Raw genomic sequence first — 11,944 nt, forward strand, 5'->3', positions numbered from 1 at the left:
AGCCCAAGGGTCACACCAAGTGCTGAGATGTTGTCCAAATGCTTCTTCAACTCTTCAGGCTTGGTGCTGCACTGCCCTGGGGAGCCTGTTCCAGTGCCCAACCGCCCTCTGGGTGAAAAAACTTTCTCCTGATAGCCAAACTAAAGCTCCTCTGACTCAGCTTCCTGCGGTTCCAGGAGTTCTCCCAGTCTGTCAGGTTTTCCTAGACCTGGTGGCCGCTGGGGAAGTGAAAGTGCCTGCAAAGGCTAAGGATAGAGCCTTGTGCTTTTGTGGGAAGAGGGACAATTGCAATTGCAGCTGCGAGCGGTGTTTGATATTTCACAGCGCTAAGCACAGAGGCCCTGGGAAAACCATGTCTCCTCATGATGCCATTACCTTGAGAAATAAGGAGGGCACTTGCTGGGGCGTGGAGCACATGGGGAGAATCTGCTGGGTGTGGCACAGCCTGCACAGCAGGTGCAGCTCCTGCCAAAAGGAGTCTTGTATGACTGTCCTGGCCACAGAACTCTAGCTTCTATTCCAAGTGATGTTTCATGTTAGCCTTGACATGATGAATCACTTTAAAGGCGCCTCCACAGGCCGACTGCTGTGGGACAGTTGAAGCAAAGCTGCCTTAAATGTTGGTGCTGGGCCGGATAGTTCCCAAGAGACACTCTCTAGAACAGGACAACCTGGCTAAACTGCCTGCCACCCTTTCCTCAGCTTTGGAATAGGGTAAAACATTCCGATGTTTCCCTTGCCAAGCCTCACAGAAGAAACAGGCTGCATTGCTGGATATTCTGCAACTTCACAGCCCACAACGTGTTTTCCCTGCATTTGTCTTTTCCAAAGGTCTGCAGATTTGGGGATAAATGGGTGGAAAGAGCCTCAATCCTGCTGCAGCTCTGTGTAGTGGGTGCCCTCTGATGGGTCAGCATGAATTGTCCTTCATTTCTAAATAATTCATATGTCATCTATTTCTTTAATCTTTCTCAGAGTAAATACTGTGAAAGAAGTGGAGTATCTGGTAGTGCAGGGAGACTGAATTCCTCCCTCTTCCTTGCAGCCAGTCCTTCTGTACAATGCTAACTTTGTGTTTACTTGAGGACAGAAGCTTCTACAGGTGTCTAAAGTTGCAGGGAGAACCCAGGCCTCCTTCCCCCAGCGAGGACAGGGAGCAGGCTCTGGCCAAGGCCTGTGCTGCTGTTGCTCCTTCTCCCTGTGCCCCAGGGTTTCCTCTCTCCTTCCCAGGAGCCGCCACGTCCAGGTGCGGAAGTGTGCGGCCGAGCTCCTCCTGTCCTTGATGGAGAGAATTGGAGTCACAAGGCTGGCAGGCACACCCAGGGCTGAGAGGCTGGCACACGTGGCAGGGAAGCTTGCGCAGGACTGTCACAAGGACACAAGGTAATGATCTTCATTTCACCTCCTAAAAGAGGAAAACCGTTTTGTGTCTGGCTATAAAGGTAAAGCGACAAAAGAGTGGGAACTAAAGGAAATATGAAGTAACCTCACTGTGTGAGTAAGGGTCATAGAATGATGGAATATGCTGAGTTGGAAGGGACCCATCAGGGTCATCGAGTCCATCTCGGGCCATGTGCAGGACACCCCAAGAGTCACTCCATGTGCTTGAGCACTGCACTGTCCAAACGCTTCCTGAGCTCTGTCAGCCTTGGTGCTGTGCCCACTGCTCTGGGTTGCCTGGGCAAATGACTGTACTGGGTAAGCTGAGGTTGGCCAGCAAAAAGGAGCATTGCCAACTTCCTGTGGCTTGAAGGATTCTTTACTGAGATCAAAAGAGCTCAGATTAGCCAGTCCAACAGTTTTGTTTGGCCTTAGGTGCACAACACAAAGCCAAAGTGTTGACTAACGTTCATCACTGAAGGATCCCAAACATCCATTTCTCATTAACTTAAGACTTTCCTAGAAATATTTCAGGGGTCTTTAGCCAACATATTCAGTCGTTCTAAGCCTGTTCTGCAGATTTCTAGAATGCTGTTATCTGTGGCTCAGTCACCTGCAAATTTCTTCTTGAAGAAAACTGTGGTTTCCTAGTGGCAAAACCAACCCAAACCGCCAAACTCCTCTTACTTTGATGATGAAATTTCCATTAATAGCTGCCAAGAACACCAGAGCAACTAGCTGCCCCGCTGCATACATATAGTATAGAATAATCAATAGGATGCATGAGGTGTTTTGTCCTGGCTTCCCTGCCAGTTGAAGAAAGGCAAATTACTGTGCAATGGCAGCAGGACACTGCTAATAGGCTCTGACAACAAAGCAGATGTGTTTTGCTTGTTCCCTGGGATCCTTTGATCCCACAGAAGCACACTCACACTTTCAGAGTGAAATGATATTTTTCTGTTGCCCCACATTCTCCTCTTGCCCTTGTGTTCAGCTGACAGCACTGTGCAGTGTCAAGAGGAGGTAAATCTCCCTCTTTGCTGAGTAGGTAATGCCTTCTCATGCAAGGATTGCACCTGATGAGTTTAAGGTATCTGCCTCTTCTGTTAACACTCTTCCTTTGTATTCATTCCTTCCTTTCCTTCCTTTCCTTCCTTCCTTTCTTCCTTTCCTTCCTTTCCTTCCTTCCTTCCTTTCCTTCCTTTTCACCTTTCCTTCCTCTTCCTTCCTTTCCTTCCTTCCTTCCTTCCTTCCTTTCCTTCCTTCCTTCCTTCCTTCCTCCTTCCTCCTTCCTTCCTTCCTTTCCTTCCTCCTTCCCTCCTTCCTCCTTCCTCCCTCCTTCCTCCTTCCTTCCTTCCTTCCCTCCCTTCCCTTCCTCCTCCTTCCTTCCTCCGCCCTCCTTCCTTCCTCCTTCCCTCCTCTCCTCCCTCCTTCCTCCCTCCCTCCCTCCCTCCTGTCCTTCCTTCCATCCTTCCTTAGGCATTATGGACAGGAGATGGTGAAGATGTTGCTCAATCATCAAAAATTTAAAATGCTTTTGGAACGGTCTCTTTCCACCTGTGGCCTGGAAGACATTCTGACAAGAATGAAGAAGAAAGTAAGTGCTTGGCAGGAGAAGTGTCTCCTTTGTGCAAGTATTGCCACTGCTAATATGAGCTCAAACATACCCAATCTGTCTTCATCTCATTCCTCTTCTGCTGAATCATTTTGCTCCTGGCAATGAGCTGTTAATCCTCAGCCTGTTCATCTGCAGTCCACAAAGGAAGTGATATTATTAGGGAAAAAGTGGGCTTTTGAATATTTTGAATATCAGTCACAAAGAGGAAAGGGAAAGGGGAAAAAATGGGTTTACATTTAAGTGTAAGCCCCCCTGCGCTCTCCCTACTCTGCCCCCAGTGAAGCAATTAAGTGAGAATAGTGCTTCTGAAGGTAACAGAGTCTTTGCAAAAGACACTGGAATTAGTAGTACCAAGAAAATTTCCAAATCTACAAAAGATGTCCAAGTCAATCCTAGTTACTGCAATTACTGTCTGTCTTTTGGGAATACTGCCCTGCTGTCAAGCCCTGTGGAGCTGGAAGAAGCTTGGTGAATTCAGCAGCATCCAGTGGGAAATCCTTTGCTTGTTTGGGGGAGGATTTTATTTCTTTTATTGACATTATAGAAGGGAGTGTGCCTTTGTGCAGGCTCAGGGAGAGCGAGTGTTGAACCAAATCGACTTCCAACACAATGGGCCAACCCCCACAGGGTCCAGTTTTTTCTGTTACTTCTTTTACGAACACTTGTGTTGCCTACCAGTTTGCATTATTCCCATTTATGCTCAATGAGCATAATAATAATAATGAGCATAATAATAAGAAATAATGAATTTGGGATTTTAGACTGCTGCTCATTATGGTAGCACCCATAACTTGCCTTGAGCTATTGAAAACAAAGAGTTGACATCACTGAATCTCTGGTCTGTTTCCATCTGTCAGTTAGGAAAGGTTTCCCTAAGCCTTGGTAGCAGTGATCCTGGTTCTAACTTGTGTTTTAAACAGGGAATTTCCTATTTTATAGTCTAAAGATGGATGGGGTTTCTCTATGTCTTTGTAGGGAATGGAAAACCAGAAGGGTGAATGCCCACCTGTCAAGGAGCCGGTGAAGAAGAGGAACGATGGCTCGAAGAAGCCCCAGGCCACATTGTCTTCTAGCAAACGGTACTGAGCACTTTTGTTAGATGTGACAAAGCACATGACAAGCTTTACATGTCTCTTCCTCAGGAAAATCTTTCTGGCAGAGATGACCAGTGCCACAGATTGTTTCCTTTCCCTACAAATGCTCTATGATAAAAAATGCCTACCTCTGCATTACGCTGAACACAGCTTCTCTGGAGGGGTTCCCACAGAAATTGAGAGACAAAAAGGCACCCATTGGTTGCAGCTCAGACAATCCAGTGCAGTGGCAAGGGCGGTGTTGTGGAGGCTATGACAGGGACAAGTTTCTGCTGCCTGACTTGGGACAAGTAAATTCAACCAGGGTTTTTTTTTCATCTGAGTGGAGTCTTTTTCAGTGGCTGTTTTGATGAGAAGTCCCAGTCTAGCAGCAAGATTCCATTCCACAAAGTTTCTCACCCATGTGGGTTGGCCTGGCTGAATCATGGTTTTCTTACCCTCAAACAGTATCAAGTTTGAGTAGTAAGTAGCAAGGCAATTCCTGAGCAACTTTGGTCAACAGGTGCCTCAATGTGGATTTTTTGTCTTGATAGTCCCGTCCTTCATATAATTTGCTTGACAAACAGCATGTTTGGTTTATTTCGTCCTGTGCTGCCATTAGCATTTAAGACAGGAATTTGCTCCTTGCTGTCTCTTCATGGCAGTTGCAGAGCTACTTGTACCTGTTCTCCTCTGATAGCAGAGGGGATTTATTTAGCTCTGTCATGCTCAGCGGTGGCAGGAAAGTGACCACATGCCTCAATAGCATAGCTAGCGTCTTCCTGTGCACATGGAAGAGACAGGTTGATCCAGGAGAATTGTTCCCCGTGGGGTTGTTAAGCTGTGGATCTAGTCTCTAGGGAAGCAAATGAAATGTGAGCGTTGTTCTGGGATGTCTGGCTTCTGTTTTCATCTCTGTTACTGATTTTCTGAATCATTCAAATATGGCCCTGTTCATCTGTTCAGATGCATCTGAGCTACTTTTCCAGACTGTCATGCCTGGTTGTAGAGACACTTCTCCAGAAGGATGAGTTTCCTTATTATAAGACACACACATCCCATATGAGGAGGCATTTAAACTTGGAAGTAGCATCTCTCTTTCTCCACAAAGCAATGTGACCTGTGTGCCTTGGAAGCCATCTGAAGATAGATCAGATGCATCTCATCCTTGGTCTTCCCGAGTGGGCACTGGCGAGAATGTTACTTGCAGATTGTCTCCCGTAGTGATTGGCATGAGGCCCACATTGTTGTTCAGAGCTTCATGATTTTCTGGCTTGAAATCCCAGAATTAGGAAAGCTCCTCAAGATGTTTTACTCACAATTAACTGAAGGTGTTATCGCCAACAGGTTCCTAATTTGCTTTTATTTTCCAGGGTGAAATCTACCTCTGATGGACGCCTCCTACACCGTGCAAAAGCCCAGGTCACATTACCTCCAGCTGTGGAAGAAACGGAGCTGCTCCAGAAGCTTTACAGTCTCCTGGAAGCCAAGGGCTTTCAGACACGGATGGAAGGAGTGGCACTCCTCCAAGACCTGTGCAAAACCAGCCCCCAGCTCATCTCCACTAACATTGTCCAAGTATGTAGGATATCTTCATTGTCCCTTTCCTTTAGCTCCTTTCCTAAGCCTGTAGCAGGAAAGTTTATTCAGTGTGTCTTGGCACTCCATCCTGGCTCTTTGGGACACGCTGGTCCCTCTTAGCCAGACAAATTAAATTCAGGTTTAGGCTTCAGGACAAGTTATTTCAGTCCAGCTGCATTTGTCTGGCAGGTGCCTATTGGTGCTGTTCATCAGATGATGACAGAATTTTCTGCTGGTCTAACTGCTGCTCTCTCCTACTCCCAGTTGGGTTAAGTGAAGGGAATGCAGCCCCTGAAAGCATGGCAATTATTCTCTAGACCAAAAATGGATTTGCATCGGGAAGAGAAGTATCAGGCTGGGTTGGTTTAAACCCATTGTTTTTTTTAAAGAATACTTCTATATACTCCATCTTGTCTTGCACAGGCACAACTCTGGCTACTCATTTCCATCCTTGTTCCTATTCCTCTTGGTAAAGACAGTGCTCACCCTTCCTGGGCGGGTCTTTTTTTCTCTTTGGAAAAGGAGGAAAACAGCTAAGGACACATCTCTGCCTTCTCCTCCCAGTCGCTGCTTTGTCCCTTTTTCCAGGAAAAGGTGCCTGATAATGTGGCTGTCAAGGGACTGAACCTGCTCTACTGAGAGCTGTAGAGCACATTACATTTCAGAAGTCTACCTGTTACTTAGAGAAATGGTCTAGATCCTAGAAGAGTTGATCGGAGCCCTGCACTTCTCCAGACACTGGTTCTGAGATAAACAAAAGAAAACTTAGACTTCCTCCAGCCATAGTTTTGGCAAAATCGTAACTGCCTTCAGTACATGAGGCAAGTGTGTAGAAAACCAGGCATTCTAAACATCTGCTTCCCTACTTCTAAAGCAAAGGTAGTCTTTTGCATTAGTAAATGGAATTGATTTAATGATTTATAGATGGAGAGAAATACCATAGGAACGATTCTGTCCCCAACCAAACCTCTTAAAAAGAGAAGAAAATCTTTCAACCAGCATGAGGTTGTGCCACCATTCCAGTGAGTGGCCCACAGGAAAACAGTGAAATTGTGCAAGCAAGTGCTGACCAGACAGAAAGGATCACTTTCATCTTTTATGTTGCTGAGTGCTCCATCCACTCTTCAAACAAGGACATTTTAATCCAGCTTTCACGTTGTTTGTTCTCTTCACAGATTTTTGATTATTTTGTCCTGAGAATATCTGACAGCCACAAGAAAGTGAAGCAGAAGGCGCTGGACGTGCTGGCCGAAATCACGGGCGTCCTGGAGGAAGCCTTGAACCCGGTGATCATTGGTTTGGTGGAAGGAATAACAAAGAGCCTGAACTCAAAGGATCCCAGGGTTCGTGCCTCAGCCGTGAAAGCACTGGAAGAATCCATTGCTCATTTAGGTAAGGCTGACCCCTGGCATGGACTCTCCTCAACTGCCTCTCTGTCTCTCCTACACAAGAGAACGCTGAGTGCCTTGATAGCTGCTGTTGTCTGTGGAACGCTCCAGCTGACATCCACCAGAAGCTGGGCAGGTGCAGTCCTTATGCACCAGTCCCCCAACAGGCTTGAATGTGGTCAGCATTTCCCAAAAGTCCCAGGAGCCCTTGGCTCTGTGCTGCTTGTCTGAAGAGCAAGTCCCGGAGCAGAGCTTTGCTACAGTTCAGAGGCACAGGGGGTTTTGGAGTTTGCTTGGGCCCCGTTTGACTTCCCAAATGAATAGCTTTGCTGTTGGCATGAAGGGACACTGACCCACCAGAGCTTCTGCAGAGCAGCCACCTGGAAAGCTCTACATTATAGGCATTAGCTGCCTATTTTCCACTTTTCTTCTTTGTCTTCTATTTTCAGAGGGCAACTTAAGATTCACCAAGTTCATTTCTTTATAACAAACAGGTCTAATCCTAGCTGTCAATGAGGCCTTGTTCCACACGTTGTTTTGCATGGGGCAAGATGGCTAGAGCAAGTAACTTCATAGGCAAGGGCTGCTCTAAATTCCTTTGCCATGCAGATTTATGTCAGCTCTGAAAATGCCGCACTGGGGAAATATGCCTGAAAAAAGGAATGTTGAAGAGGCAGCTCTTCAGAGGGACTTTCCACATTCCCCTCCTCACTTGCTCTCTGAACTCACAAACTGCCTGACTCAGTGCCTTTCTGTGCCCCAAGGATGGGGTTCTTCCTTTTTGCTCTGGGATGAAAAACCTTTTCACTGCTTACATGTGACTGAACTCTTGAGGTGCCTGATGTGAAATGTTTTAACATAGCTCCTGGTACAGCAGACAAGTTTGGATTTACAAATGGGAAAGGAGAGCTTTTCTTTTGGAATTTAAAAGCCTGCCACATAGGCTGGAAGAAGAAAAGGATTCAAAAGTCAGCAGAAATGCACTTTATTTTATAAAATGGGGTTGCCCCTGCCCTTTCCCTCCCCACTGTCCTTTCTGCTATGACCTCAGAAAAGTGAGCAGAAACATGTGTTTCACTTGTAGATAAAGTATCACTGCTGAAAGAGTTCAGCTACCAATGGAATCAACTGAGTGGCCAAGCTCTGCTGGATGTCGCGGAGCGTATCACAGGTATGGCCTCCCCTTCGAAGCCAAGAGGTCTTCCCAGGGACTACTTACAGGGAATGCCTGTGAATAGACAGTAGAGTAGCTCCTCCAAATCAGGAGGTGCTGAGCTGGTCCCTCCTGCCCAATACCCATGGCAGGTGTATTTGGCAGGTTTTCCCTGGCTGCTGCAGAGCTGTGCAGCATCTGAGATGGGGGCGGCGCTCGGCCTCGGGGCTGAGCTCTCACTGGGGCATCTCAGAACCCACCTCCAGGAAAGGAAGGGGCTAAAAATACCCCAGCTGGCTCCTCTCTTGGAGGCTCAGGGACATCTGTGATCCTTTAGGGACAACGGTGGCAAATGCTGTTTCAGGGGATCAGTTTCTTTTGTCCTCACAGAATTCTCATTTTCCTCTTGGAAAGTTTTGCGGCTGAACTGTGCAGAGCCTGGGGGGTCACAGCTGAGGTCAAAACTCAACAGACATATTGGAGGCATGGATTTAGTGCAAGGCAGCCTTTGGGGGCAGAGGGGAAGAGGCAGAGTGCTGAGGCTCCCTGGCTGTGCTGTCAAAGTGGCATTGGACTGAGCATTTCAGGGTGTGCAAACAGTGTCTTCCTGTGACAGCGCTGTCCAAAATGCCACAAATGCAGCTGATAATTGATTCCTCAGAGCAGCTTGCTATGTCAGCAATAGGCAAGGAATGGAAAAATGATAATCTCAATATATAGTAGAGAAGATGATTGATAGCCTTGCTTTAACTGGGGCTAATGGCACTGCTAATTATGGCACCATCTTTTAAATGCAAAGTTTAATCCACTTTGTGTCTTCATTAGGAATCTCAAAAGGGCATGTTCAGCGATTGGGAATGTCAAAGGCCCTTTAATGAGCATTTGAATAAAGTAGATCTCCAGCAATAGGGAATTTAGTTTGGCAGTATTATCCTTTTGAAATAAAGGAATTAACCATAAATTAGGACTACTTTAGAAAAAGCAGATGTTCTCTCTGAGATTTAGTAGGAACAGAGAGCTGTTCCTCTCATTCAGTAATCACCAATGTCTTTAATTACATATAAACTCAAATGAATTCCCATTTTGAAGTGGGGACGCTTTTCCTGCTTAGCAGAATTGGTTTTGGGTACTTTCAGGAGCTGTTTCAATGTTGATGACTGCTGGTGGATTAACAGCATAGGGAAAATGAAGGCTCTTCCACCACAGAATGAGAAATGGCTACTAGATAACATTTTGCCTGACCAGAAAATAAGAATGGTCTCCAGAGCGTTTCAGGCTTTGATCTCTCAGCCCAGTCTGCCATGCCAGGAGCCTTTGGTAGTAAATTTTTGTCTGTGCTTGACATAGTTCAGTTCAGAAAATGAGCAGAGAGCAGATTTCAGAGACAATAGGAGAAAACACTCGTGTTTTGGTTACATTTCAGTCCCCTGTGTAGCATTTTTCTCTTTCTATGCCCCTATTGCAGTGGGCATTATGGGAAAAAAGTGGCATTAACAATGGGAGGGGAAATGGCATTAAAATGTGGAGATGCTCAAATGCCTCAGCAATAGGGTCTGGGTAATTACCTAAGACACCTTGAAGTTTGAAACAGCTCTTTGTTGGAAGTCACAAAAGCATTCTGCCAAAGACACCAGCTAGTCACTGATGGTTCTAATCCAGCTGTCAAGCAGCAGCCATCTCTGGTGGGCTGGAGCTTTGAAGTGTGTTCTAATACTGCCCTTTGCTGTGTGCCACTGAGCAAAGGGAAGAGCCAGATGAGACATTTGGCACTTGACATCAAAATTACAACAATGGAATCATCCCTTTTATTAGAAATCTCTCCATTTCCTCTCTAGGGCGCATTTCCAAATCGTCAGTGTGGGTTTAGACAACTTCTTAATGGAAAGAAAAGGCAATTTGACATTTCATTCATTGTTCATGCAGAAAGAGCTTGTGAAATAACGTAGTAAAGTTACCAAGTCTGCCACAGGGACAAGGCTCTGGTTGGAGAAATTAGTCCTGAGGGGTTGGTGGTTCTGTTTCCAGGATGATCAGCTGCTTTGCCCGTTTCTGGATGATGGGGCCCTGTGTGCTATTTTGCTGGTCTTAGCCAGAGAGGCTTCCAAGAAGCAAAAGCAGAGGTAGATCCTTGTTTGCATTAAGGTTGGTGGTTAAGAAGCTGTGTCTCTCTCCCGGCAGTGCTCGTGGAGTGGGTTTATGCCAGGAGCCCTGAAGTTGTCCAGCATGACGCCCTGCCCGTGCTCTGGTCCTTCCTGGAGAACAAGGCGCTGCCTGTCCGAAGTGCCAATGTCCGCACTGTGGCCACCAAGCTTGCCTCGGCCCTCTACAAGGTGATGGGCAGCAAGCTGAAGAAGTGTGCTGCCAGCAAGCCTCCACATGTGCAGGACAACCTGTCCAAAATTTTGGGCTGGTGAAGGCGTGATGTTCTCCAGGAAGCTGAGGAAGTGCTGAGTTGGACACCTCCGGATCTGCCTCTATAGCTGTGCCAAAAATGCTGCAATATTAAGGAAGGGTGTGCATCTGCCCCAGCTCTCTCCATCACCCTTCCTAGTCATGGCATGGGGGGCCTGAAGCAACTCCAGATTGAGGACAAGGTGAAGGCCGATCATGGCTCAGCCTCACCCAGAGGTGAGGTGGGAGCTGGGCCCATCTGTGGTGGGAGGAAGGGTCTTGTGGCAGCCCGGAGAGCCTGTGCACATTGCCAGGGAACAGCTGTGCCCTGCATGTGCCCCCTGCAATGAGCTGTGCTCTCCCAGTGCCCCGTGGAGCTGTAGGGCTGCTCAGCTGTGGGGCAGGGAGAGGAGCAGGAGGGTGCATGTGCAGCTGAGCCATTCCTGGAAAGCACAGGGCTCTGGGCTTCCTGCTGTGCCAGGAGAGCCCAGAGGCCAGGCTGTTCCTGTGGTAGCTCTGTGGAAGTGGGTCAGGGTTTTCCCCTGGCCTGCCTCAAGTGTCTGCCGGCAGGAGCATGTTTCCCTGGGCAGCTGTTTAGAAGTTGGCAGGAAATGTGTCCCATGAAATATGGAGCTTCAGATGTTTTAGGTTTGCATTGTGGCCTCTGTTAAACTTTGTGCCTCCATTTTGCAGGCCTGACTGGTTACAGTCTTACCGAGACGTTTTCTCTGGACACTTCGATGTTGCCTTTCCCACAGTCCTTGCCTCCCATCCAGAAGAGGTCTGCCCTCCAGGCTCAGGAGGAAGCTGCTGCCCGTCTGAAGATTGTTTGAAGAATAGGATTTATGTGTTAGGCTTCATAGTTATAGATGTACATATGTTCTGATCCTTAGATGTAGTTTTGAATAAATGTGTTTCGACTGTATCTTTAAATTTTGATGACATATTTTAATTGTATATATTTTATTTTGATGACTAAAAACAAAGTAAATAAATAAATTTAAATAAACCAAGAGGAGAATGTGAGACCAGGACCTGCTAGCCTAGAGATTATGGCAGTGCAGCTCACTCGATGTGCCAGTGTTTCACCACATCCTTTCCTCATTGGGCCTCTCCTCTTCCGCTTGTGCCATGTTTTCTTTGTGTCATTTCTGCTGCTCTTTGTTACTTGGCGTTACAGGGGGGCCACCTGTTGACCTCTTTGCGGGACAATGGATCCAAAAGATCCTGTATAATCAAAACTTTCCTACCTCGATGTGTTCTGTGCTCACAAAAGGCCTGAGCAAGGAAACAAAGAGAAGTGTGCCCAAATCCCAAAGCTTTGCTCCTTTGCAGTCTCACATGGATCTGGCTCACAGGG

General features: G+C 46.9%; 1 protein-coding gene across 2 annotated transcripts; it reads left to right on the forward strand.

Moving 5' to 3' along the window:
• The first annotated feature begins 891 nt into the window (after positions 1-891).
• LOC128783138 (TOG array regulator of axonemal microtubules protein 2-like) lies at positions 892-11,509 on the forward strand. 2 transcript variants are annotated; one of them, XM_053933728.1, is made up of 8 exons: positions 892-1,383; positions 2,860-2,977; positions 3,974-4,077; positions 5,445-5,649; positions 6,828-7,044; positions 8,125-8,211; positions 10,372-10,821; positions 11,278-11,509. In XM_053933728.1, exons 1-7 carry the CDS (start codon positions 1,283-1,285, stop codon positions 10,605-10,607), a joined length of 1,068 nt encoding a protein of 355 aa, XP_053789703.1. In that variant the 5' UTR covers positions 892-1,282; the 3' UTR covers positions 10,608-10,821; positions 11,278-11,509. The 2 variants fall into 2 exon arrangements, with proteins under 2 accessions (XP_053789703.1, XP_053789704.1); XM_053933729.1 differs by lacking the exon at positions 2,860-2,977 and having other exon boundaries at positions 1,300-1,383.
• Positions 11,510-11,944: the final 435 nt, after the last annotated feature.

The sequence above is a fragment of the Vidua chalybeata genome, unplaced genomic scaffold (assembly GCF_026979565.1).
Source record: "Vidua chalybeata isolate OUT-0048 unplaced genomic scaffold, bVidCha1 merged haplotype W_reject_16, whole genome shotgun sequence".
NCBI lineage: Eukaryota > Metazoa > Chordata > Aves > Passeriformes > Viduidae > Vidua > Vidua chalybeata.

Coding starts and splice junctions, on each gene's coding strand:
- LOC128783138 (XM_053933728.1), top strand. CDS start 1,283: ATGGAGAGAATTGGAGTCACAAGGCTGGCAGGCACACCCAGGGCTGAG. Junction 7,045..8,124: donor AGAATCCATTGCTCATTTAG/GTAAGGCTGACC, acceptor TTTCACTTGTAG/ATAAAGTATCACTGCTGAAA. Junction 8,212..10,371: donor TGTCGCGGAGCGTATCACAG/GTATGGCCTCCC, acceptor CTCTCCCGGCAG/TGCTCGTGGAGTGGGTTTAT.